The sequence below is a fragment of the Podarcis vaucheri genome, assembly GCF_965113315.1.
Source record: "Podarcis vaucheri genome assembly, chromosome: 2".
Lineage (NCBI taxonomy): Eukaryota > Metazoa > Chordata > Lepidosauria > Squamata > Lacertidae > Podarcis > Podarcis vaucheri.
This window is the reverse complement of record NC_138760.1, coordinates 55,252,720-55,280,169: the sequence shown is the minus strand read 5'-3', so window position 1 is coordinate 55,280,169 and position 27,450 is coordinate 55,252,720. Positions and strand designations below refer to the sequence as shown.

The 27,450-nt window shown below is 45.0% G+C and overlaps 2 protein-coding genes across 2 annotated transcripts in view; one reads left to right on the top strand and one right to left on the bottom strand.

Moving 5' to 3' along the window:
• Positions 1 to 27,450, bottom strand: part of SH3TC2 (SH3 domain and tetratricopeptide repeats 2) — a 350,436-nt gene that overhangs the window by 258,250 nt on the left and 64,736 nt on the right. The gene's annotated exons all lie outside the window — the stretch shown is intronic.
• Positions 1 to 27,450, top strand: part of AFAP1L1 (actin filament associated protein 1 like 1) — a 69,507-nt gene that overhangs the window by 27,449 nt on the left and 14,608 nt on the right. The window contains exons 2-8 of the mRNA XM_082213025.1: positions 14,597 to 14,725; positions 17,572 to 17,655; positions 18,657 to 18,754; positions 20,568 to 20,679; positions 22,416 to 22,514; positions 24,219 to 24,430; positions 25,378 to 25,557. Of these exons, the coding sequence (XP_082069151.1) occupies positions 14,597 to 14,725; positions 17,572 to 17,655; positions 18,657 to 18,754; positions 20,568 to 20,679; positions 22,416 to 22,514; positions 24,219 to 24,430; positions 25,378 to 25,557 (914 nt within the window). The remainder of the gene's footprint in view (positions 1 to 14,596; positions 14,726 to 17,571; positions 17,656 to 18,656; positions 18,755 to 20,567; positions 20,680 to 22,415; positions 22,515 to 24,218; positions 24,431 to 25,377; positions 25,558 to 27,450) is intronic.

Here is a 27,450-nt window from a genome sequence, read left to right as displayed (position 1 = left end):
TGATTGTCTTGGGGTCTGAGCAACAGGAAGTGCTTTGTATTAAGCTACAAACAATGGTTATTCTCTGCCCCCCACCGCCTTTTGGCCTTCACCTGGAACTGGAAGGAAATGCTTGTAATGAGGAAGGAAGGCAGGGCGTCAGAGGCTCCCACACTTGCAAGTTTCTATATCCAGAAGCCTGCAAATAAAGATGCTAGCTAGATGAAGGCACTATGGGTACATGGTTGGGGATGATTACGTACGAGGCCTTTCCCAAACTAATCTTCTGTACTTCCTTCCTCAGATCTGAATTTAGATATGAGAGATCCAAGTCCTCATTATTTTAGGAAATAAAGAATTTAGGCGGCAATCCTCTATTCACTTACCTGGAAGAAAGCCCCATTAAATGTTATGGAGTTTACTTCTGAGTAGACATGCATAGGGATGCAAGGTTTCTCAGCAGATTTTCCTGTGCCATGTTCAACAACTTGAATGGAAGGTTGGTCTCTGGTCAGCCAGGCTCCTTCCAGATGTTTTGGACTACAACTCTCACCAGACTCAGCTAGCTCATTTGTGCTGACTAGTGTTGATTGGAGTTGTAGTCCAAAACATCTGGCTCCTCTAGACAGCATTCCATGCTCAAGCACTGAAACATGTCCTGGGGAAAGGGAAGTGACAAAAACTTCTTGTACCTCTGTGTTTTCCTTGGGTCTTGTGTTATTTGCTGGGTTTTTGGACAGGATAGCATTTGAGCATGGAACAAGAAGCATGGCGCATCCAAATTCTGCACAAACCACAGCAGGGTCTGCTTTCTGATCTAAAAGTAGGCAAGAGGTAAAGGAGATGCACACCATTTAACTGGGTACTAAGCGTAGATTTCCAGTACCGTGGGCTAGAACTGTTTCCCAAATATTTGTCATCTCAGCAGAGTTCAAGATAAAAAGGGCCCTAATACTTCCTGTACCCAAACATTAAAAAATACAAATTTAGAGAAATGATCAGCTAGAAGGCTAGCATTAAGAAACCAAACATCCCTTACGGTTAGGCTATGCCTAGTGTGTGAACGCTTAAAAATAAACGCCATATGGCAACCCTAGCAAGTGTGAAATGTTCACTAATACTATAAGTAGGTGAGGGAGTCCACATAACCTGCTCAGTGAACTAAGAAGCTGGGAGGGGGGATCCTTGCATTCACCTGTTCAGATCCCTCCATCTCCTCAATCTACTTTGATGTGGATTTTTCAGTTCCTCTAAAAGGATGCAGAGATGCCTTTTGATGTTTGTTTGATTCCCCCTTTTGAGGGCTTTGTGGCTTCACAGCCACAGCTGATTAAGCTGCTATGGCTAATATAGTTTATTGACATACAATCTTCTTGCATCCTTCACAGAGAGCTTGAGCTGGCTGAGTTCCTGGAACCTTAACTCTTCCGCTAACATCAGACCATGGGGTGATCCCTTTAACATTACTCTTCCCCCCCCCCAAACCAATGCTCTTTTAGCTCTTCAGCCTAAGGGGGTAGGAGAGAAATCCTCAAAGAGAAGCTTAAGGTGTTACTCATTAGGGAAGTATAGTCTAAGGGCCACTGTACACAAAATTACCGTACTTGGTATACAGACATGCCAACTATGTAAGAAAGTCGTGGGAAAATAAAATTCAGCTAAGACACATTAGAGGCTGTTTCCCTTTCACTCATAGTTCTTTGAATCCCACCTGACATACCTATTCAGATGTACAAAATAGTTCTGCTGATTCTGCTTTTCAAGAATACCAGGCATTTGTTTTTGTTAAGAAGAATTTATGAACTATTTAATCAAGGAATCTTTCAGTGATGTACAGGTACATAGAATAATGTAAAGCAAATTATCAGTATACAAATAAATTAGCCAAGTTTATATATACAGTGGACACTTGGGTTGCGAACGTGATCCATGCGGGATGCACATTCACAACCCGCGTCTGCGCACGTGCAGGTTGCAATTTGGTGCTTTCTGTGAATGTGCAAAGTGTGATTTAGCGCTTCTGCGCATGCGCAACTGCCGAAACCTGGAAGTAACCCATTTCGGTACTTCCAGGTTTTGGTGGTCCGTAACCTGAAAAAACGCAGCCTGAAGCATCTGTAACCTGAGGTATGACTGTAACTTGTTCACATATATATAACTTTGTGTTTATATATTTTTATTCTAATTATTTATTAAATTTGTATACCACCCTTCATCTGTAGATCTCAGCCAAAGTTCAAAACACCAGTGCACCTACATTTGTCTCAGAAATCCTCACAACTACCATGTAAAGTAGGCCAGTATTATCATCCCCGCATTTTGAGTTGGGGCAGCCTTGGAGAAAGCTATGATATCTGTTGAATTCTTGATAAATGTGAGATTTGAACTAAGCACTTCATAGTTCATAGTTCATAGCTCAGAATCTAAGGCAGTTCACAGACATAAGCATGGAGACTGTGCTTATAGTGAACCAAGGTCAAGGTGCTGCTGTTGATAGTTATTCAGTGTGCCCAAGATGGAGACAGGATTCCTCATTTTCTTTCTTTCTTTCCTTGGGCTTATCCACATTACCTTTTGTCTCACTGCTTTCCCCCAAGGAAAACCACTCTCTAGTGCACAATAGGAGCAAAGGGCAATTCAGTCTTTCTTTTTGCATTTGCTCTGATTTAGCCCTAAAGATTGGGTTTTCCCTGGGAAAGGAGTGGGGGGCAAGCGGAAAACTGCTCAAACCAATATTTTCTAGGCATAGGGTAAGCAGAAGTGTAGATGAACCCTTCCTTCCTTCCTTCCTTCCTTCCTTCCTTCCTTCCTCCCTCCCTCCCTCCCTCCCTCCCTCCCTCCCTCCCTCCCTTCTATCCAAAAGACCTCTGAACACTAGGTAGGAGGAGAGCACTCATTATGCACATGGACTCTCAGTTCAACAGATGGTAGGAAATGATGTTTCTGCCAAAGAGACAAGGCCACCATAGGGGCCCCCACCCCGCACTTCAGTGATAGAGGGACAAGAGGGGAATGGTGTTCCAGGCTAATAAGCCAAAAAGTTGGAGGAAGGATGTTCCAGTTGACACATTGCCCAAAGAAACAGCATGTGTTACCATATTTGGGCATATCACTGGCAGCAAATATTTAAGTGTGTGTATTTGCAGTAAGCTAGCACAAGCGACATTCAATATCCCTGGTGTAGCTGACACTGTGTATGTTGCCTTAAGCTGCAGTTGTCATGAGCTGCACCCTAATGGCATAATGGAATTGCTTCAAAATATATAGTTGGGAAACTGTTTCTGAATTTCACCCTTCTTTAGAAAGGGGTTGAAACAGGAATAAACCACAAGACTGTTTGTCAGTGTGGTTTTCAGCTAGATGGATTTACATTATACATATTTCACTTTAGAAAACGCCTTGGAGATTGATGGGTTGGAAAGACCCGCTGCTATTAGCGATGGGTGTTTCTCAATGGGATCGTATAGTTATACCCCTTAGAGGTCTAGGAGGGTCCAGACCATGTCACTTCCATCCCAGTACCACATCTCTTGCTGCATGACCCAGCTGATCTAGGCAGGATACAAATTCAGATATGTTTAGGAGCTTCAGCATTGAAGAAACTTTTGGGGAACCCAAGATGCTGAAAGAAAAGGGCTTAAGGTGTCTAGTTAGCTTGCTCCTTGAAGCTGCCACATTGAGACTGAAGCTGAACGAATTTAAACATTAAGACTTTCCTGTTCTCCTCTCTCTTGGGTGGCCTCTACTCAGCAACCGGGTGCCCCATGTCGGATCACAGGCCTATTTGATTAGTGGTTCTTTCTCCTCTTTAATTTTTGCATATGCATTTAATGAGGCAGACAGAAGGAGGGAAGGTAAAACAAAGGCACTTTTAGACTCTGTTGATACCCTAGCCACTCGCATCCCAACTCCCAGAGCTCTCCATCGATGCAGCACTGCATGAGCTCACTGGCTTGCAATTTTTGGTCACAACAAGCTGGCCTTATCAGCCCAAAGACTGGCAGACTGTTTGGGGATATTTTTGTCTCTTTGCCCACTCTGTTGCCTGCTTTATGGTCATCGCTTGATGAGCTTGCAGATGACCCTTCCCAGTCTGTTGGGACTCTGAAGCTGATGAGCAAATCTGCCCCATTAAGATGCTTGGTAATCTGCTTACTCAGGAATGAGAACGTCTCACATGCCTGGGTCTCTGTGTATCTACAAACTGGGCATTGTGTGGTGCTTGGTCCAAAACATTTGTTTCTGACACCTAGGGATTTAGAAGAGCTAGCTAAGAATAGCACTTCTAGTTTTTAGCACTTTTTAGCATCATGTTGTGGCTAAGAAGAGACTGGCACATGAACCAGATCTCTGATTCAAATGTCCCCTCTGGCATGAACTCTTTATGTGGCATTAGTGAAGTCACTATTATGTACCCCCCCCCCTACTAAGCTGCAACTGCAAAATGGAGATGATAGTCCTGATTTACATTGCAAAATTGATTCAGCTGTAATAAACCATAGTTTAGCATTACAGAAAAGAGCATGTTTGAGCCTTGGGTGCAAGCACTTTTCCTCCTCTCCTTCTGACATGGGTGTGAGGAGATTGGAAGCATCTGTTTCTTGGTTTAAACTAACCACTGCTACGCCCAAACCGGGCCAACATATGGTTAGTTTAAAGTATGGGCTGCTGAAACAAGGTAAGATCAAATTGTGGTTTCTGACCCTGGCCTAGGTTCAGTAAACAGGCTGAAGTTCCCAGTTTGGAAGTAGCAATGCTTACAACCTTCTTCTCGTGGCTGCACCAGAGGACTGTGTCCAGGACTGAAGCAGGCCCATTCCTGTTGAGCTACAGGGGTAGCCAACATTGTGCTCTTCCTTGCCATGGGCAGCATACAAAATGGGCATGGATGCTGGGAACTGTCATCCAACAATCTTTGGAGGGCACCTTGTTGGCTGTGCCAGGTGTAGCATTGTATTCAGTCTCGGCCAGATAGTTGTAAGGAATATTGAGGGTGAGGATGTTCATCATCTTTACAGTAGGATGGCTGTTTCAAAAGTGACCTCGCTGCATTCAGTCCAAACACAGCTTTCTTCTCCAGGATCTCTTTTCTGGGGAGAAAAGTGTTCTGCAAGTATGCAGCACAAACCAAGTGGCCTGACTGGCCACCCATGATGTCACACTGAAACCTTCCCCCAATTAAATCCCAAGGGAGCAGAAAAGACTATTTATGTATGCAATCACCGCTGCACAGATGTTATTGGCCCAGAAATGGAAAGAAGATAAAGTCCCTACCAGAGAAGAATGGCAGAGAAGGTAAAAGATTTGGGTTATCATAAAAGATGCAGGAGGAAATGATTAACAATAGGATCCACAAAGGGGAGGATGGAAGTCCAAGACATTCCTTGGAATCTGGTTTTTATGTTGTATGTTGGATATGTGACTGTAAAATTTTAATCTAAAAAACCAAAAAAATAAATATATATTTTTAAAAAGCAACCTTCCCCCAATCCCCATATGACTTTTTCCATTTCATCCGCCCCCCCCCTTTTTTTAAGTAGGAGGCAAATGAATGAATGAATATACATGTAGCTATTAAAAAAAAAAAATAACCAGGCAACTTGCTTAGAAGCATGAGGTATGGGACAAGGTGAATGGCTGAACCGTTGTTCAGTTTGTTGGTATGTACAGCTGTCATTTCAGTTGCCAAGTCAGGAGGAAGCTGTGCTCACATTACAGTCCACAGAACCACTGTAAGTCCTCTTTTTATACATACAGTATATTCCATCCGACTTCCTCTGAATATAGGGCCAGAGTTGTGGCCCTATGTTGAGGGTGAGTCAGCTAAATCACAGCCCGCCATTATAAACGAGAAATTGGCCTCATGTTTCTGAGCTTCCATGGGCACTGGCTGCAATGAGAACTTCTTTGGCATTTCTGCACACTCTGGCACTCATCGTGGAGTCCCATTGCGCCAGACATTTAGTCATGCTGGCCACATGACCCTGAAAGTTGTCTGTGGACAAATGCCGGCTCCCTCAGCCTGAAGCAAGATGAGCGCCGCACCCCATAGTCACCTTTGACTGGACTTAACTGTCCGGGGGTCCTTTACCTTTCTTTAGCCCAGAAATGGAAGACACTACTGGACTTAAATTTCTCATTGCTATGCAATAATATGTGGACTCTATTGCAGAGAAAATAATTCACAATTAACACGTTTTTAATGGTAAGGAAGACCTTGAACATTTCTGCACCACCTTGTGGGATTTAATTCCTTATGTGTCAAATTTGGATATGCCAAACACTCTTTCCCCCATAAAATCATGAAATTTGGCTTTCATGATGTGCTTTTCTTTTTTCTACACTATCTGCTCTCTATTTATTTGAAAAATACGACACCTGTACTGCTTCTGAATTTTGTAGGTTTTGTGGATTATAGTTGGAAAAAGGTTTAACAAATTGATTTGAAACTTAGCAATGAGCTACATTTGAGGATGGTTCATACCGAATATGGGGTAGATAGAATAAGAAATGGCTTATTTTGAATGAGCTAAATGCTTGACAAGTGACTCTTGGAAATTAACAAGTAGTGTTGCATTTTTTATTCCATTGGCTTTACCAGGTTGATTTTTGAAGGAAAATTTCTGTGCTTGTACTGCATTTTGGGAGAAATTTTGTTGTGTTAGGTCAAGTGGAACACCTAGTAAGTGACATGACCTATAAACTGTTCAAAATGTTTGTTCGTTTTTATGAACAGGGTATTTTTGCAGCCAGTGTGCCCAACACATGTTCATTGTGAACCTGTTCTGAGAATGCTGAGCAAAAGCAAAACACAGAGAGTGAAGTGTTGTGAAGTGACATTTTGTGGCACTGTAAGGGGGCAGAAAATAAATTGGGAAGGGGGGAGAGAAGTTGACAGAGGCATAAAAGTTTATCTTATTCCATTTATATCCCCATTTTCTTCTAAGGATCTCAAGGGTAGCATACATGATTTTCTCCCTCCTTATTTTATCCTCACAACAACCATGTGAGGCAGATTAGACTGAGAGGCGATGACTGGCCCAAGATCACCCAGTGAGCTTCATGGCTGAGTGACTATTTGAGAGGGCTGCCACATGACCCAGTTGAGTGTGTTTAAGTATCTAGCATTTACAGAAGCAAATCACTCTGCTCCCAACCGCCATCCAGCTGCAGTGTGGTGGTGAACACATTCATATTGCCTAAATAAAATGTCTGTTAAGGGTGAGGCTGCAATTTATTAGCATTTTGGAGCTTCAGTAAACATGGAAAGCCCTTAAAAACATTACTTTTTGTGTTAATTGATATAATGTATATGAAGTTCTTTGAACATTCTAAAGGCAGAATAGGTGCTAAATATTGCTGCAGTTAAAGCGCATAATTTCTAACCCAGATCAAGGTTGAATAGTTTATGTTGGTGGTTACTTGCAAGAACTTGGTTGGGAGATGAAAAAGATTAATAAATGATGTCAGCCTTTATTGTGGGTTTATAGTATATGTGTTGAATAGATCTTTGTTCTTATAGACCTTTCTGAAGGGACCATGCATGTGTATGTGCAGGTCACTCCAATGTACAACTTGTGGGGTATGTTCCGTGCTGACCTTATGCACTAATGGTACTGCTTGGCAATGAGAGCTTTTAGCCATGCACATTAGGTGCACTTTTTCTGTTAAACCTGCACCCTGGCCAGCCAGATTCTGGTGTTCTCCACTCATACCCCTTTCCTTCTCCCCACCTGCTTCTCATTCCAGTATTCCTGAAACCCATTGTTGGTGACACTAAGTGAAACCCTACACTGGAGCTGCCCAGATCCCTTTGCTTTGTATCCACCTAAGCTGAAAATCTCATATTTAGATTGGCCCCGCCGAGGGAGGAGGAAACAGAAGGCTTGTGAAGATAAAAGCGCATCAGCAGAGGTGGCAGGAAAAGGCTTATGATGGTTGCATCCTGAACATGCTGTGAACTGGGATTAGGAACCTGTTCCCAGCAACGGGAGACCTAGAATTTGTGGATACAAATTGTGAGCTGGGGGACAAGACGAAAGCTGAGGGGTACCTGGATATATACAGTGGTACCTCTAGTTATGAACTTAATTCATTTTGGAGGTCCGTTCTTAACTAGAGGTGTGCTTTCACTCTTGCTGCCGCTTTGCCGCTGGCACGCAATTTTCGTTCTAATCCTGGGGCAAAGTTCTCAACTCAAGGTAACTCTTTGAGGTTAGTGGAGTTTGTAAACTGCAGCATTTGTAACCTGAGGCATTTGTAACTTGAGGTACCACTGGACTTGGTTTTCCTATGAGTATCCACTATTGAGCTATGGTGCTTTGTCCTTTAAATAACACATACAGAGAGAAAGAGCTACTTCCACATGGTAGCATCCCATGCTCAAAGGGAGCACATGACAATGTGGACTATGTGGACAGGGCCACTCATGCGGGAAAGGTCATTCAGATGTGCATATGAAGCCAGTGGGGGTTAGATATAGCCTAGCATAGAGGTAGGGGGTGGGAATACTGAGTAATAATAAATGATTCCCTTTTAGCATGCAAGGTGGAATCCAACATAGTGCTATGGTGAACGTTCCATCAGCACAGGGATTTCTCTTTGTACAATGAAACAGTCTCCTTCTGTCCTCCCCTCCCCTGTGTGCCCCCTAAATCTGTTCCAGGGGTTCTCCTATTCCTCTGGAGCACCTTTGGGGAGGGTGCAGGGTGAGGAGGGGGAACAGTCCCATTGTGGAAGCAGAAATTGTTGCACTGACAGAACTCCTTAGTAGAATACCACCCCTAACATTTAGCAGTTTGCGATTCCAAATTCCATCAAGGCTTTCTGTTTTAGACCTTGCTAAGGAATGAGATGGGAAAGGCTCTTGGGATTACACAAAAATATGTGCTAAAATAATAAAGAGGGAGGCAGACCGAAAGAAAGGGAGGCATGTGCATTGTCCTTGAACAAAATGAGTCCACCTGTTTCATAGGGGTTGCTGTTCCCCCAAATGTGTTCCAGGGTCTGTTTTTACCTCCCAAGACAGTCCACACTCTGGGAAATACACGTGGGCTCCATTATGAAAAGGCCTGTGTTGTGCCCTCCTTGAGGATAATGGAAAGCTATGCAGCACAACATGGGTGAATAGTTTAGCAGGGTGTGGGTTCACTTGCCGCTCACAAGACATATATTCACAAGAGGACTGAAGTTCTTTTGTTCTTCTGGTGTTTGTATGGAAATGTGCACAGTGTGTCTGAACAACCCACCTTACTCGCCATCCCCATCAGTCAGCACTTTGGAATTCACCTTGCGGCCAATGCTGCTGAGAGCTTGCTCCCTGTGGCAAGAATTTGCCTTATAAAAACCTGGAGCTTTGCAGGGAAGCTACCTGAGTCAGATTGTGACTCACAGCAAAGCTTCTGTGGCTCATGCTTGTTACTGATGCAGAATCTCTGCATGCTAACTATAGCGCTGAAATGAAGGACCTCTTCCTCAGCAGATGGCTGCCAGGGGATCGAGTCAACCTCTGTTCAGCTTCCAGCTGCAAGCTGACTGGCCACATACCCATTGCAAAAAAAGGAAATAAACAAAATCCATCATCCAAAAATGATGACAAAGGAGGACTCTGATTTGCACAAAAATTGCATTTGCTAACTTATTTCTATAGATGCAAGTGTAGAAATAAATTACTATAACTTAAATAGAACTAAAATACATTTCTCCATTGAGGGGAAGACGGTGACTCATTTGGCTGCTCAATCAGCTGGCCAGCTGCTAACTATTGATGGCCAACTTCATGACCCCTGATCTACCTACTTATAGTTCTTTGTCTTCAAACTGAACTTCAACAAAGGAATTCAATTAGAGGACTGCCATCTGTGCTACTTATCAAATTCTCACTTGGACAGTTTTGCACATAGGAGCAGTGGTGCATTGCTTAGACCTGAATGACTGGATATCTGGGTAAGGCCAAGGCTTTACACGACAAGCAAACTTTCCTCATGAAACTGGCTTCTGTATTGCACAGTGCCCTCAAGTCTAAAAAGGGGGCTTGTGTATCCAGACAGTTTTTGGGATGTGCCAGGAAGTTCTGTGGCAACTGCTTATCCCTGACTTGTGGCCACAGTGTATCCCAGAGTGTTTGGAGATGCTCTCCATCCCATAATATATACTAACCCTGTGCCCCACCCCCATGGTAGAACAATGGCTTCTATTGTCCCCTGGGACACTCAGTAGGCCCTTGGTTGCAATTAGGACCGCATCACATCCTCTTTATGGCAAATGCATGTTATAAATTATGAATCTTGGCTTACAGGAAGCCTTGGGGCTGTGCACTTCCAGTATCCTCGTAATGACACTGAAGAAGGGGATAAAGATAGATTATCAGGATATATCATCCAACTCCAAAGGGTTTGCTCTGTGCTTTGTGGGCCTGGAGGTTGGAAGATTTTAGAGAAACCTGAGTGAGTGATCTTCCCTAATGGTTTGATGCAGTTCTCTCTTGTTCTTCTCTTTAACTAAATCCAAGCACCTCCTAGCCATCAGGAATTAAAACCAAGCGTTTGCCTCCTGTGCTGGATAGAAATAAAGGCTCGATAGAGTGTTCCAGGAATGAGGAATGAATTATTAGAAAGTGTAATGCTCCCACTTCCACTCAGCCTAAATCAAGCACTTCTAAGTCCCATTAAACTCCACCCATGTTAAGCATGTTTGTGGCTCTCCCATGTTGAAATCACTCATTTTGACTGAGTGATGCCCCAATTTTGTAACAATTCTTGCTTCATAAAATGCATGTTGCAATCCCATAAGGTGAGATACCTTGTCTTCTTTACCTGTCTTCTTTACCTTTTTGTAAAAAAAAAAAAAGAGGACATATGTCTGCCTTTTTCCTCTGGCAGTCAGCAAACAGTTGCCTGCTTGTGGATCTCTGGTGTGGAATAGTGTGTGACGCTTGAGCCTTAAGGCTGCATCAGCCCACCTGTTCTAAGAATACTGAATGTATCATTGCCTTAATGCCTTGGACAACAAGAACCAAAGAGAGCAGAATTAGGGAAATGAGGCATCTCTTAGGGCCTGTCCACACTTCTGCTTGTGCTGTGTCTAGAATGCGGTTTTCCACCTGCCCTGCTCCTTTCCAAGGGAAAACCCACTCTTTAGCAATAGCTCTTGCTCCGACTGAGCACTAAAGACCGGTTTTCCTAGGGAGGAAGCAGTGGGACAAGGGAAAGTGTGGATAAGCCCTGGATGAAGATGTCTGTGAGAGCATCTTTTTTTAAAATGAAGGTTTTATTTAAGCAGAGAAGGGTCAGCATGACCACAGCCATGGATTGCAAAATTGCTTTTTAAATTAAAATGGCAAAAAAGGCTTATCAAGATTAGCATCTATTTTCTGCATTAAGAAAATAACAAAGGGATGGAATGTTCAAGCTGGGAGTGTGTGAGAAGAACATGCATAAATGCAGGCCAGTGTTGTAAGATTCTCCCCTTTGAATAATATAACAAGTGTCTCTGAAACCAGTTCTGTATCCCTGAAAAATTATGCTGCCTCTCCCGACTCTGGCATTTCTTCCCTTCTGGACTCGTTTCGCTGTGTACTTGTCTTCCGTGAGTTAGCTAATTTGTGAAGCGTTTGGTATAACAAGCATCTGGACAGTGCATGGTGCTGTTCAAATAATCTCAAAGAAACAGATGAGTATCTTGCTGCCGAGCTCTTCAAATATTCAGAAGTGGAGGGCCTCATAATGCATCAAGAGTTCATTAGGCAATGAGCCAGCTGCTTAGTAGATTGCATTGCAGTAGATAATATATGTAATACCATCCGTATGAATAGTGTTGGGGATGTGAGGAGACAAAAGCCACTGAGAAGAGCGCCCTGTTGGCATGAGAGATTGTGCTCTGGAGAAATTACCCAGCTCCTTCCTCAGTAGCTTCTTCCCTGGGGTAGTGATGCAGTGCAGTGGTAAACAGACTTAGCTAAGAATCAGGAACTCCCAGGTTTGAATCTCTGCTCTGCACTCACAAGTAAGCAACTTGATCTCAGCTTACTTCCTCACCTTCTGCAACAAGGGGAATAATAACTTACCTTTCAGGGTTCTTGTAAGGATTACAAATAGATGGTGCAAATGAAGGGTTTTGGTGCTATCCAAATGTCTATTATTACCATCATTGTTATCATCTGCTTGCATTCCATGCAGCATTTGGAGCCTTGAGGAGTCACATATAGGAACCTGCAATGGAAAGGACAACCCACAATCCTGTCATTACTCAGTGAATGTTCAGCATCCTGGGAATCTCTGTTTTGTTTTTATGTTTAAGTTTGTGGCCCTTTGGAATTGCAAAGTTGGGCTTGAGATGCCAAAATTTCCACTGACAAGGGCTTTAGTAGCCTGCAACCCCTTGATTTTTTGACTGGCAGAAACAAATAGTCTGCTTCATTGGTAAATTTTATACAAGCCATTGGTTTTCTTGACTCAGGCAGAATACACTGTATACAAAGCCCTCCTTTTCATAGCAGTCGCTGTCTGTATTGCAGATGGTGACCGTTTTCTCTTTTGGAATGTTATTGCCTGAATTCAGCAGCCTTCCCAAACAAGCCGATTCCCCATCAAAAGGCTGACTTTTAAAAGTGGAAAGGTATTTCTTAACTATGATGGGAGAGATGCACTTTATACCACTTTCTGAGGATGAGGTGACTTCTCTTAAACAACACCCTCGTGTGCAGCTGGGTGTCAAGTTATAACAAGCTGAGCTGTTTAAGAAATTTAATTGTAGCCTCGTTTTATTCTTTGTCTGAAACTGCTTCCCTCCCCTGCCGCTGCAAAACATTTATAAAACGGTGCTGTTTAATTTTGGGTTAACTGTGTTGTGTGCTGTTGTTCCCACGGGATGTTCAGAAGAGCAAGTGAGCCCTGGCTGAGTGCATAGTCAGTCATCATTGAGCCAGGGAACATTATTTGGAAGAGCCTTTTAAAAGGAACGTGATAATTAAAGGATGCAAGTTGTCAGAGCAGTGAAGAGGGCAGCACAAGAAAATGTGCCACTGCATAGAGCTTGGCAGTCTTGCAGAATTATCTTTGGGAGATTGCTTTCCCCCATCCTACATTCAGGGGCTGGCTCTTAAGATTGGAGTATGTAAATGCGATCCTCGAGAAGAGCTAGTTTGTACAAAGCATGCAAAAGCAGTGCTCTCAGGCTGCGGTGACTGCTCTGATGAGGCGTTTTACCTCAGTGTGTATGGGAGCGACCCTTCCATGAAAATAGGGAGACCTGAGGCACCTCTTCATATGCACCTACCTTGAGGTGATAATTCATCAGAATAAAATTATATCCCTGCCTCACCAAATGGAAGCTTCCTGTGTTGAGGTTAAAGTGAGTGTTTACCTCTTCAAAGCACCTTCCACCAGCACAGCAAATATCTTGTGTTGTCGTTGGGAGGTGTTTTGCCCCTAGCATTCCACATCCCAAACAGAATCATTACTACATTAATGGTACTAATGGTAGTAACTGTACTAGTACTTGTGGTCACCTAACATAGGCCAGAGTGTTGACTTATACTAATATTGGGTGGAGGACCTCTGAAAATTGGAGGGTTGGGGATCTCTATCAGACCAGTCTTTCGAAACATTTAACTGCTGTGTGTGTTCACTTGCTTTTTTTAAAAAAAAAAAGTCCATCTCTGATCTTGCTTCCCCTGCCCACCATTGTTTGTATTTGATATAAGATCCTTTTCTGGAGATAGTATCCATATTTTGATATGAGCTGAGTAAGGCTGCAGTGGCTGCACCTCATGCTCTGTTCATCCAGCAACCCAGGTCCCACTTCCCTGCCTGCCATAGGGCAAAATCAGAATAACTGAATGACTGAAGCATTCAGGGAGAAGAGAAAGAGAATGAGAGAATGCCCTGTGGAAATGGAGTAGGAAGTGCTTTGGTTGTAGCCTCTCACAGTGTGCTAAAGGGTATAGGCAGGCACCTTCGCCAGGTGAGGAGGCCATGAGGAACTGGCAATTCTCTTCCCAGGTATCATGGAATTTGTCGCTTCTCCCTCTCCCTGCTCACCTTGGTACACTTGATCTGGCCCATCTTTTATATTCTATACGGTGTTGATGGAAACAGCAGGAATCTAACTTGGAGTTCGCCACCCCTTTGGAGCCAGTAGGCACCTTTGGAATTTTAAGAGCATGCTGCGGTTACTAGTCACAAAATGGTAGCATATAACCAAAATGACTGCCACGTCTAAGGGAGCAGAAAAAGAAACAGGAACACAACATCATGTGGGTGTGCTCCCTGTCAGACCACCGTCAATGGAAAATTAACTTCTACACTACCACACTCACTTACAGAGAGAAGCTTTTTGCCACTGCTCTTCTGTTCACAACAGAAGGGAGGGAGGGTTGTCCAATCCTGGCATCTAATGAATTGTGGGCATGTTTAAGGAGCCATGTTCAATGTGGGAGAGTCCAAGGCAGCGCAAACAGGAAGAGCAAACTGCCTCTTGTGCTTGGTGGATTTTTTGATGGACAATTACTGAGATCTTTTCCGGGTGCCATAGGTGGAATGGGTGGGCACGCTGGGGCCCACGGGTGCTGAACTGGTGACCCCTACCCTAATTCGATTCTCTCCTTTTCTGCCCACAGTTTTGGATCAGCTCCTCCCTGAGCTTAACGTACTGCTCAAGCTCTTGGACCACGAATACTTGAGCTCCACCACAATGGAGAAGAAAACAGCCGTCTCAAATATCTTGCAGAAGCTGCAGCCCCCTGCAGGTCAGGAAGCCCTTGCTGCCGTCTCTCACCCCTGCCCATCAGACTGTCCCCTTTTCTACCTTTATTTGTTCTTTGTGTGATTCCTCAGGCTGAGGCAACCTTAAGGTACATTACACGCCTCTCCGCCTGCTGTATTGTGGCACGTCCCTGGCTCCTGACATGCCTGCACATGCTTTTGTTTGTGCAGGGCTCCTCTCTTTCAGTGCGAGGGAATGACAAGGGTGGACCACAAAAATTGTCCTGGTTGATTTGACTCCAGTAGCGACAGCCACAAGTTGTATAGCCAGCAGGGCCTGTTTCTTGCCCTTTTTTAAAAAAAAATATGTCCCTGCCATCAGGATCTGAAGGGCTTCTAAAGAGGCAAAAAAAGTTAAGTTAAGGCTGTGTCATCTCATACTTATTCATGAAAAATGACCTGAAGACTATCTCTTAGCATGGAAGGAGATGCTGGTTTAGGGGCAATTAAGATCTTCCCCAGCTGCTACTGGACAGCAGTTGCAATAAATAAAAAACAAAAGAGCATGTGTGTGTTTTTCCTCATGAAGTAAATGGCAGCTTTGGAGGAATGAGTGGTCTAACTCTAGGGAATCCGCATTGGGATGGGACAGGAGTAGATTAAACCCTGTTCCCCCAGTGCCACAGTTCTGATCCAAATTGCCTCTGCCCACATCAATGAGTAGTTTTTTTGTTTTGTTTTAAAAAATAATAGTAACAGCCTTTTCATTGATCGCCCACAACTCATTTGGTTTGGCCCTATAAAGTGAGCTGAGGATGTGCCATATGTAGACTCTGTATTTTCACAGGTGGAACCCACATGCCATTGTGCCTCCTTTATATAAACCTGGAGTGAGGATTCTCTGGTCCTCTGGATGTTGTTGGGTTATCACTCCCATCTCCCCTGACCATTGGCCAGTTGGGCTGGGGCTGATGCAAGTTGGAGTCCTGTGATACCTGGAGAGCCACAGGTTCCCCACACCTGATATAAGCAAGCAAAGAGAGAAAGAGAAACTACACTTCCCCCCATCTCCAAACTAAAGCAGTTTTTCTTTTTTCTGCACTTTACCCTTGTTTCATGCTTCCTGCACCTGCTGTCCTCCACAGCAGCTCCTAGGTCACCCGCTCACGTCTGCTGTGTGTCCCATAGTCATTCTTCATAACACTGCTGTACTTTGTCCGTTTATTGCTAGAGGTACGTGACTCCCTCTGGTGGAGCTTTCCATTGAGAAGGAGTCCTCCAGCTGACCTTGAGGAGCAGAGAAAAATAGGCATTAAACAATAGCTGGCAAGAGCTGGCCATTGTGTCCTTTGATATATTTGAGCCCTATGGATTCACCCAAACTTTCTCAATATTTGTGATAGCTCACTGTGCAGGGCAGGTGAAATGGCAGGCTTCTGAAGATTGAAATGTCCCCACCTCGACTTTTTAGTGTTCCTTATCTTCTAAGGCAGCTGTAGCACATTTACCTTTAAGGAAGCCACTGAATAAATTCCATAACAAGAATCCCCAGGAGATGGGGTGGGGGTACCTAACAAGTGCCACATGGAGTGGATGTATGCATGTCAGATCAGCAGGCACCTGTAGCTCTGAAGCCTGCAGGCAATGTGAATAGTGATATTTGGCCATGCTGCAGCTGGACAGGAATTGCCCTGTGTTTCCTGTGGAAATGTGTGTTTCCAGTAGCCTTCCTGCTGGCTGATTTCTGCTGAGAGATGAGATTTCCATGGGAAGAGCCAAAGGCTTGTATTCTCTCCTTGGGAAGCCTCTCGATTATCCCCTCTGCAAGACCCAGAACACAATGATTCTGTGGGGTAGTCAGCTCTGAAAGAAGAGGATGGCTTCTCCATTTTGCTTTGCGCCTCTCGGACAACAGTTATTTCCTCTTTTGTTTCTGAATCTTCATGTGTGGGTGGGGAATAATCCCCACCCCTCTTCTCTCTCTCTCTCTCTCTATATATATATAAGCACTACCAATTTAGGTTGGCTAAAGTTCAGGATGTTAATAGCTGCTTTGAGGGGGAGCCAATCACTTTCATTGAGCTGGGAAAAGAAGTGCAAAATTCATGTGGCACGAGATAGTGCTACAGAGCGTGTAAGATGTGGTTGGTAAATTCAGTCAATAATGCCTCTATTTTTTGTTCTGGTGAATTTGGCGTTGAGCTAAGGCTGGGTACATACAATGCTTTTTAAAGCATATCTTAAGAACATTTTTCTCCTCAAAGAATTCTAGGCGCAGTAGTCTGTTAAGGGTTGCTGACAATTGTAGCTCTGTGAGGGGTAAACTACAGTGCCCAGAATTCTTTGAGGGAAAGAATGTGCTTTAAAGGTATAGTATGAATGCAGCCCAAAACTACTTTTCTTCTTTCTTTTTTGTGAGCCAGCCCCAGCTTAACAGGAAGGGGTTGATAACCTGCATTTCTGCATCATTGGCATTTCACCTCTAAGCCCAGAGCAGTGGCTTTCAAACTGTTATGGAGTAACTTGGCATTCCTTGGAAGCTTACTGGGCTTCCTCCATCAGAAGATCTCTACTGAGATGAGAGCTTTCCTGGAAGGTTTCAATCTTGCTGCTTTTGATTGTCTCCCTAAAAAGGTGCAGCTGTAAAAGAATGCTGATATGTGCAAAGATCTTTCCAGTTTCATGCAGATCAGTGCTGAGACCCAATAGGCACCTTGCATGAACCGAATGTGCCTTAGAACACTTCTCAGAATCCTCCGTGACATGCAAAAATTCCATGCCAGACATGCTGATCTAGGAAGGATTCCTCGAAGCAAGAGTTCCCACTGGTTTAGCTCATGGTCTAATGCAATCATTCCTGTTGATGGCAATATCCTTTCTGACTTTGCAGGAAAGGAAATGAGCTACATGTACGTGAATACAGCGACCTTGCATAATGGCACTAGCTTTGTGGAGTCACTCTTTGAAGGGTTTGGTATGTATAGTGAACTGTTCCAACCTAATGCTGCTTGCTCAGAGCTTCCCTGCCTTTTATGCCTGTTTGGCCCTCAGCTGTCTGGATTAGCTGGTTACAAGTCCAAGCCCTGCACAATAAGTCTGTGGCCCTTGGCAGTGTCCTGTTCTTTGCATGATTCCCTAAACTCAAGGTGCTTCCCTCCACCTTTCCTCCTAACAATCCTTGCAGGAGAAATCCATGAAGAACAGAGAAGGACCCATGAGTAAAAAGCTAATCCTTTGCAGTTGAAGTGGCTCTACCATCCCTCTCTGGTTATCAGCTGTTCTTGAATTCAAAGATACCTGTGATTCAATAGCACCCTAGTATTCAGCAACCTGAGGGCTTGTGCAGACATATTTTGCAACATTGTCTATTAAGAAGATATCTGTGAAAATTTCACAAAATATATTGATAAGTGGTTGCCATTAAATCCATCCTTACATTTAACATGCACTTAAAAGGGGGGGTAGCAGCCATGGGGTGGGTGGGGTGATTAGCAGCAGGCAGGGAATAGTTTTAACTCTTCGTAAAATCAATCACTCATTGGAAGCTAATAATTCCATTGGAAGGAAATCCTCCATTGGCAGCTAGTTTGAGCTAAGTAGGTCTCACCCATTCTAGGACCCTCAAATTATAATTCCCCCAAATGCCTAGATAGACAGAGCACCAGGGTAGAGGGGTCAACTGCACAATTGTATAAACCTCATCCCAGAATGTGACTGTTCTTCCTGACTTAACACTTTCTCCTTGACCTTGTCCCCAAACCTTCTCATTTTCCCCATACCCCATATGGTTCAGGAGCAAGGGGATAAACAATTCCACTGCCCTGTACTATTGTGGGCACAGATGTTAGCATCTGTAATTCCTTTGGGCAGTGGGAGGGAGGGATGTCCATAGGGCCTCTGTAATGCAACACAGAGATTGCATGTGAGGTTTGATGGTGGCATTGCTCAGTGACTGTCTTCCAACCTTCCTACCAGACTGCAACCTGGGCAATCTTCAGGACATGCAAGAGGATGATGGGGAGGTGAAAGAAGGCATTAACTTGGAACTTTCAAGGAGCCAGCCTGCTAAAACGGTAAGTCCTTACAACCCTCCGTTTTCCACTGCTGAACCTAGGAAGCTGCCTCACACAGAGTCAGACCATTTGCCCATCTTGTTTAATATATCTGTGGCCCTAACAGGCTGAGGTTCTCTAGGGTTTCAGGTCAGAGAAACTTTTCCAGCCCTGTCTGTAGGTGCTGGAGAGTGAATTTGAAATATTTTGCATGCAAATCATATGCTTTACCGCTAACCTATTCCACTTTAGGCTCTAATGACGCTGTGACTGGTTAGGGCAGAGCACTTGATATCTGGAGGGGAACTACAAAGAACACCTTGCTAAGGTTCTGCAAAATACAGCTTACCATGGAGGAAAGCTGTGTTGACATTCATTGCCATTTTCTTAATGTTGATTCCAGTGCTGCGGTTAGCAGGAACAGATCAGTAAGGAAGGGAGACTTACATTTTTGTGCCATCTTCTCCTCCCATATGCATTCCATGGATAAAAATCCTAGCTGTGCATTTGATCTTTGCCCATCCCCTTTCAGAAATGCACCTGATCTACATTGAGACCTGGGTGCAGTCGCAGGAGGACACAAGGTGAGGCTGGAGACCAACAAGAAGTTTTCTTCTTGTTGTTTTTCTGGAGAGCTGAAGGCAGTCTGAAAGAGGCATTGCTACTTGTGGTATGTTCCCTCATCCCACTCTTGCCTCCGAGGAACAGATTTGTCAGCATCTTGTATTGTTTTAATCAAACCTGTTTGGCCAGAAGCAATAGAGGGACAAAAGAAGTGTGTCTGTGCAACAACTGCACGATGAGGAGGGCAGCCTCTGTCAAACCACTTCTAACTTTTTTAAAAAGGGAATTGTCTGTTTCCAGTCTAAGAGAAGGCTTGGTGGCAATTTGCCATGTCTGGGAGAGAGGAGGTGGCGGAGAAACACAGAAGTTGCCCATCCGTTGTCCGAATTGGAGTGGTTCTCTGAAAGCAAGCCATGCATAGGGTTGTTTCCAACAAAGTGCTACTCGGCGTAAACCCATTGAAATCAATGGGTTTAGTCATGTCTAGTAATTTCAGTGGACCTATTACAATTATGGCTAATGTTGGATACAATCCATAATTATATTCCTGTGCTCCCAGTTCAGTGCTCTTAAGTCAAGAATAGGCAGAAGGTAGCACCAGAAACACCTGGTGATGTTTTTATTTTACTTATTTATTAAATTTGTATACCTCTCTTCATCTCATGATCTCAGGTTGATTCACAAAATATATAATTTGCAATAGATCGGCAAGGATTTCTGACTTTCAGTTGTTTAACAACAAAATGGCTCCCATTCCCTCAAATAGACTGCTGAAATGAAGTAAGCTCAGGGTAACTGGGAACGGGTGTTTGCGTAGAAGCATGTTGTGCTCAGCTCAGTTTTGATACTAAAAACAGATCCCCCTTCTCAGCAGCTGCTCATTCTAAGTCTGCATGTCTTTGGCACCTGGCTCAAGTTGGTAGATCTGGGGATTCCAGTAAAATGCAAAGGAGATCGTGCAAGCCTGTCCCTGCTTTGAGTCACAGACAGACCCATCACAAAGAGCCACAGTGAAGGCTGTGCTTTGGGGAGGACAAGCCTGTGTTCCACCTTTGCTGTTAGAGGCAGTGTGCCTCACAAATGCCAGCTGTTAAGAATCACAAGAGGGGAGAGCGCTGCAGCACTTGGGTTCTGCTTGTGGGGTTCCCATAGGCATCCGATTTGTCTGTGTGAGAACAGAATACTGGACTGCATGGGCATACCCAGTTGCCAGATTTATAACAGCACAGACCTCTCCAGATGCTACCATGCTACCTCTTCCCTCTCACAGGTATCTGGGGAGCCACCTCCACCATTGCCCACCACTCCTCCTCCGGAAGATTACTATGAGGAAGCCCTACCACTGGGCCCAGGCAAAGCCCCTGAGTACATCACATCCCACAGTAAGTCTAACTGGGAGCTGGAGAAAGAGAGAGAGAGAGAGAGAGAGAGAGAGAGAGAGAGAGAGAGAGAGAAAGCCAGCCAGCTGTCTGGGTCCTGGCATGGCTTTGTGTGCTGGCACTCCCATATTGACCTAGGAAAACAAAGGCTCCTCCCAGGTGTCTGACAAGTGACAGGCTTATAATTTATAGGCCCCAGGGAGGGAAATGGCGCTGGGGAGGGGGGCTGGGCTGTCACACTCCCTTTTCCTGCTTCCCTGCCCTCTCCACCCCCAGACTCTCAGATGTCACAAGCAGTTGTATGCTCAGACTTGCCTGGAAATGTGTCACTAAACCCTGAGTGGCAGGAATGTGTAAGGCCTGAGCAATCTCTCTCTCCGCCTGTTAGGGTAGAGAAGAGCAGAGAAATCAACTTAGCACCTGCTCTTGCTTCCCTTGCCTCTGATAGAAGACGGAGCCTGGGGCAGATTGACTATGAAACTAATGAAGCTTCAGGATTTCTCATCCTGGACGGCCCCCAGAAGCGACTTTAGTCCACATTACTGAAAAGCTTTGGGTCTAGTAGACCCAATATTTGAGCTGCATGACTAAAATTAATTATTTTTTTGCTGCATATATTTCAGCAATCCCACATATGTTGTAAAGGTGTGGGATCTGTGGTGGAACAACCCCATTAAAGAAGATAGCAGTGGTTGCCCAAACCTTGTTGCTGGTTGCAAATGAGCCCCCATAACATTTCAAGCTTCAGGGGTCCCAAAATGTAGACCCGCCACTGCACTGGGCCCTGAGTTATGCTCCCAAGGCGTGGACAGAAAATTAGGAGATTTCTTGTGTGCCTCATGGCATCAAAGCCACCAGCAATGTCAGGAATGGGTGAGTCCTGACATGAAGGACTCTGAGAGGAAAAATTGCCGCCGGCAAAGTCCAGAAGAAAGCAAGAAGGCAGTGTTCTGGTGGGGAGGGGAGGGAAGTTCTTTCTTTAGGAGTGTTTTGTGCCCCTGTGGGATGTAAGGAAAAACCAGACTGAAGGGATTAGAACTGAGTTCTCATTCGCCCTGTGTGTGGATGAGAGATACGTGTTGGAGGGCGTGTCAGGAACCAGAGCACTTTTTCCAAGCAGAAGCCATTAAATGTATCATTCGCACCCTGTAGGTGATGCCCCTTCTTCTGTGGGTGGGGTTCTGGTGTCTGGTGGCCATTTGGGAAATGGCGGAGGAGAGCCACGGACACGGCTTCCAGTTTTTCCCCTCAGAGTCCTGTTGCCCCTTAATCCCATTGCCTGCCTTTTTTCTATCTTCATTAGAGGTAAAGGCTGTCCTGTGTAAACTTATTGAAGTTGATCGGCTTATTTCAGCACTGCCTTCCAATAAAATCTTCCTCACTGCCTTTGTGCCACAGAGGGAACAGACACAGTGGCTACCTCTGGGGCTCATCCACACTTGCATTTGTCCCATGATTTCAAGGCACGGGCCCAAGAAGTATTTCTTTTATCCCACCACTTCCCCCAGGAAAACCTGCTGTTTAGCACTGAGTCGGAACAAACATCCATCAGGTTTTCTGATTCAGCAGTCAACAGTGGGTTTTCCCAGGGAAAGTGGTGGGATAAAATAAAACGCTCTTGGACCTATGCCTAGAAATCACAGGGCAAACAGAATAAAGCACCGGACAAACAGAAGTGTGGGTGAGCTCTGTGTGTGTGTTCATGCAGTGGTCTAACATGTCATCTGCTTCTTCTACAGATAGCTCCAGTCCCCCCAACTCCATAGAGGATGGGTATTATGAAGATGCAGATAGCAACTATCCCCTCACCAGAATAAATGGAGAACAGAAAAACTCTTGTAAGTAGTGCTGCAAAGACATGTGTTGTATAGCCACAGGTGGAATGGGACACTTGGCCTAAGCCCTTGACTCTGTGAATGGGGAAGAGTGCAGGAAGTCAAAGGTGTAGGAACCTCTGACTTCAATGTGGCTCCACCTTGGACAGTGCCTCTGGCCCTGTGCATCACTGGTGTGGGGTCCCCAAAAGGTTGCCCATGAGAGAATGTGGCCCTCTGGATGAAAAAGATCACACACAAACACTGACCTATGGTAAGGCTGAGCAAATTGTCCATTAATGTGGACTACTATATACAGTGTTGCAGGTTATATGCATAGGTTTGGTGCATACAACTTTCAATACGGTAAGCCCACAACTTGCTCTTGCTTTACTTACATGATCGCAAACTTACACAGATGGGGAGGGGAGAGATAAATAAATTGAGAGGTGGGAAAACCCGCCATTCTCCACTCTCCATTTATTAATTCTGCCCCCCCCACCCATGCACCCAGCAGATTTTCTTCACTTACTGAGCTTTGGGAGAGTCCCAGAGACCCTTGCACCACCTTCCCAACGCCAGATAAGCAGGGTCCTGGGCTTTGGGAAGGAGGCGCAAGGGCTCTGGGATGCTGCTGGAGCCCTCTGAGTGCCTTCCCAAAGCTCAGTAAGCAGGGAAGGTTGCAGGAGGACCCTGGGAAGATTTAAGGGACCCCCTGCAAGCTCCCCACTCACTGGTAATCAGCCCTCTGCCTTGCAGGGGATAATTTGGGGGTTTCCTGACTTTGTACAATTTTGCCTTTGCACGTGGATCCTGAAACCAAACCTTTGCATAAGTGGTAGGCACACTCTATTCCTGTTTAGGAACTGTTGCCTGCAACCTTGCGGTGTAGAAACTTGCTCTTTAAATATTACCGCTGGGGTTAGGGTGCCTCAGGGACCACGCTGGACCAATGGATCTGATATTTGCAGCACTTACTCTTAAGAGCCTTTATGAAAAAGCATGCCCAATTTTTAAAAAGCTGCTACTCCCAATGACACTCCACCTCACAGAAAGCTTTGGGATTTTCTAGAGTCTGCATAATAGTGAAAGCCTTTCCCACAGCCCACTAAAATCGCCTCAGTCAGGGTTTATCTTAATTTGCAGGAAATGTAAAGAACAGCTATCACTGCATTGAGCTTTAGATTACAGAAATAATATGAACTGGTATATTTACTGTGACCTGAAACACAATGCATTTATAAGTACCTTCCCCCCCACCACCACCACTACCACCACCAAAAACAAAGTAACTTGGAAAATGCAGTGGAAAGCCCAATCTTTAGTAAATTCAGAACATAACTTGTAAGGAGAAGAAATAGACTTCAGGGTATTTGAGGCATGATAGCAAGCATGTGCCTATGGAGTTCATGGGAAACTGGCTTCAGGGGAGGTAGAACATAGGACAGCAAACTGCATCTCTGCAATTTAACATGCCTTGTAAGAACTCAGCAGTGATATAGTTGCCCTATTGAGATCCATAAATGCTAGCTTGGGAGTTGGAACAGCCTGTCAGTGTCATAGGCAGGCTTGGGAAGAAGGCCAAAGGAAATGCAGAACCGTCTGTGTTCCAGAAAGTGCCTCCTCTTGCAAAGCTTCCAACTGAAAGAGCGATGGCATCCACATATAGGATGTTGATGGTGTCGGCATGGTACCTTGGGTGATTAAGGGCTCTCTGCTTCCTTGTAGACAATGACTCTGATGCCATGAGCAGCTCCTATGAGTCCTACGATGAGGAGGAAGAGGATGGGAAAGGTCAGAGACTGACACACCAATGGCCGTCAGAGGAAGCTTCCATGAACCTGGTGAAGGACTGCAGGATATGTGCTTTCTTGTTGCGGAAGAAGCGCTTTGGGCAATGGGCCAAGCAGCTGACGGTCATCAAGGACAACAAACTCCTGGTGAGTTGGTGGCTTGTGGAGCACCTGGCCACATGCAGGAAAGCAGGGAAGGTTTTGGGGAGAAAAGTTGGAGAGTCCTGCTAATGAGCCAAAGACTCCTGGCAAACCAGTTGACTTTGCATGCATGAGCATGGCTGGGAAGGCCCACTCTCCTTGGGGTCTGGCACTGACTGGTAGAGTTGGCAACTTTGATGAAAAAAGAAGGACTAGTCAACAGATCTACATAGCTGCAAAGTTCCTTTTGCTGGCCATGTCAAAGATATGGTGCACTGTGTATGTCACAGTTTTTGTTTTTTTACACATCCTTTGTCCTTGCAAATAGCTGGTCTGTAACTAACAGTATTTGTAGATTTGTTGCAGATTTATATGCCAAGCCCAGTGTGGCCCTTCTTTAAGGTGGTGGTGAAAAACTCAGGCATGATGGTCCAATTGAAGTTCATTCTCTGAAAGTTTTATTGGGAGTTTGAAAAGCACCAGGAGGAAGAGTTCAACCCTTTCTTCACCTGACATTTTCAAATGATTATGTGGCGTGGGGGAAGTGTTAAGCTTCTCTGATTCCTATCAAACCTTTGGAAAAAGGTTTTCCTGATTCCCAGCCCCCTGTAACTCATTAGGGCAACAGGACACATATCTGTATGTAATGACCCAAAATTAAGTGAGGCGAGGGGACTGTTTCTTTGAGACTGGTAAGATTTCAGCACTTCTGTTTTTTGTTCTGGTTGTAAAAAATCTACGATTCTAAGGCACAGTATTTGGTGAAGCAATGGGAGTTCCCAAGCATTTCTCTTCTTTCCTTTTGTGCACCACCTCCTCCTCCTCCCCACAATAAAATGGGACCTTGCCACTGCTTCCTATCTGTGCCGAGAGGAGCCACGAAAAGTACAAGAAAAAGACCCAACTTGGAAAGAGTGATGAACATTGCGCTTTTTCTTTTTTTTTAACATTAGTGTTACAAAAGCTCCAAGCATCGGCAGCCACACCTCGAGGTGCCACTGAGCGTTTGCAACGTTGTCTACGTGCCGAAGGACGGGCGTCGCAAGAAGCACGAGCTGCGCTTCTCCCTGCCGGGCGCTGAGGCCCTGGTGCTGGCCGTGCAGAGCAAAGAGCAGGCCGAGGAGTGGCTGAAGGTACTTCCCTCAACAGCAGGAGAGCTCAATTCCACACACACCCAGTTAAAAAAGAAACCCCCTCTTTCTGTGCTCCATCAAAACACAAATGCCAGCTAATGCCCGTCCATGTGAACAGCCCTCCTGCCCTGACCACTGTAGATCTGCTCAAGTGTATCAGGCCCTGTGGGAAAAGCACTTGCTATCTCTCCAGTGGGGAGGAGGGGGCTTTCCTACTCAGCCTCTTATCACCCCTGCCTGGCTGCAGGAGAGAAATAGCCAGCCAGCAGGGCAGACCCTGACACCCCCTTCCTATAGTCTGGAACTGCAGGGCTGCAGGAAAGGGGCTGTTTTGATTCACACTTGCCCGCCCACCCCCACTCTTTCCTGCCTTTGTTCTGAAGCACTGCAGATTCAGTAGGAAGCTCTGTGAGATGACATCACCAATTCTGCCTGACGGCAGGGTCTGAAAAAGGTGGCGGTTTCAGGCTGCTTGATCAGGCATAGGCAACCTTGGCCCTCCAGATATTTTTGGGACTACAATCCCATGATCCCTAGCTAACAGGACCAGTGGTCAGGGATGCTGGGAATTGTAGTCTCAAAACATCTGGAGGGCTGAGATTACCTATGCCTGTTCTTGATGGTAGTGTCTCAGAGAAGCTACTGTTCCTGCCTATCCAGAGTGGGAGAGGGCTTGTATGTGCGCACACATGTGTATGCTGCATCACTGATACTTGGCTTTCTCAGTTGCACTTTCTCTTCTCTCCCCTTGCCCACTCCCAAACCTGTGGCCTTCCAATTGACTACAGCTCCCATCATCCCTGTCAACTGGCCAGGCTGGCTGAAGCTCATGGGAGCTGGGGTCCACTGACATCTGGACACAGTGTGGTGGCAATTTCTAGCTAACAGATGCTAGTGGTTTAAAACAACATCGTGATAGCCCCATGCTTGTTCATTCTAATGGCTCTCTGCCATGGATACCAGCAGGTGATCTCCATGAAAGACACATAGATTTAACCCCTCCAGCTCAGCTTTGTGGCATAAATGGCGACTCTTTCAATTTGACACACGTCCCTGCTGCCCGCACCTTTCCAGGTTCTCTTTTTGGGACTGATGTTGGAGGTTAAACCGAAGGAAGCACAATGCAACACGCAGGCTAGGTAGTTTGTTATAATGGCATTCTGAGTCCAGGGATTGAAAAGGTCTTGTGCATTTTGTGGTTCAATTTCTTTTCCGTCTTGGCAGAGCAAGTGTACTTTGGCATGAGTACTGTCAGGAGCCTCAGGATTTATTAAAACTGTCTATTCCTCCCTGTACTGGTTGTTTTTAGAACTTCTCTGTCTTTGCCCTTGCTCCATATCACTCACTGGCTCAAAGCACTTCCACCCCGCTGGCCTGGGATGCGACTCTTCAGGTCCTCCCTTCCTCAGAAATGTGAAGACTCTGTTGGCACTGATCCAATAGGCACTCTGGTGTGCTTGCTAAACCCCACTTGCAGCTGAGAAATTGCAATCTCTGAAATGAGAATACCTGGGCAGATGAATTTAATTCACCCAGACCTGTTCTGAAGCCTGAAGACAACCTATTGCTGAAGGTGAAAGGTGGGAAGTGGGTCTGTTGGAAGAAATAAAAGAGAGTCTGCCTTCCTGTACCCCCAGTCTTCACTTGGGTTTCCTTGGGAAATCTTGTGTCAACATCCATGGCTGAAATGTTACAGAAACCAGAGGTAGGAAGAGCAAAAGTCATTGACAACCAGCCAGTAAAGTGTCTTGGAAGCTAATGAGCTAATAAATTATTACAAAATACAAAAACTGGCTTTATTTAGGTCAGGGATAATACCCTGCTTCTGTATTCTCAGAGGCCACTTTATTGCATTAAAAAATCCCAGAGAGAGATGAATAGTTAAGGTTGGCA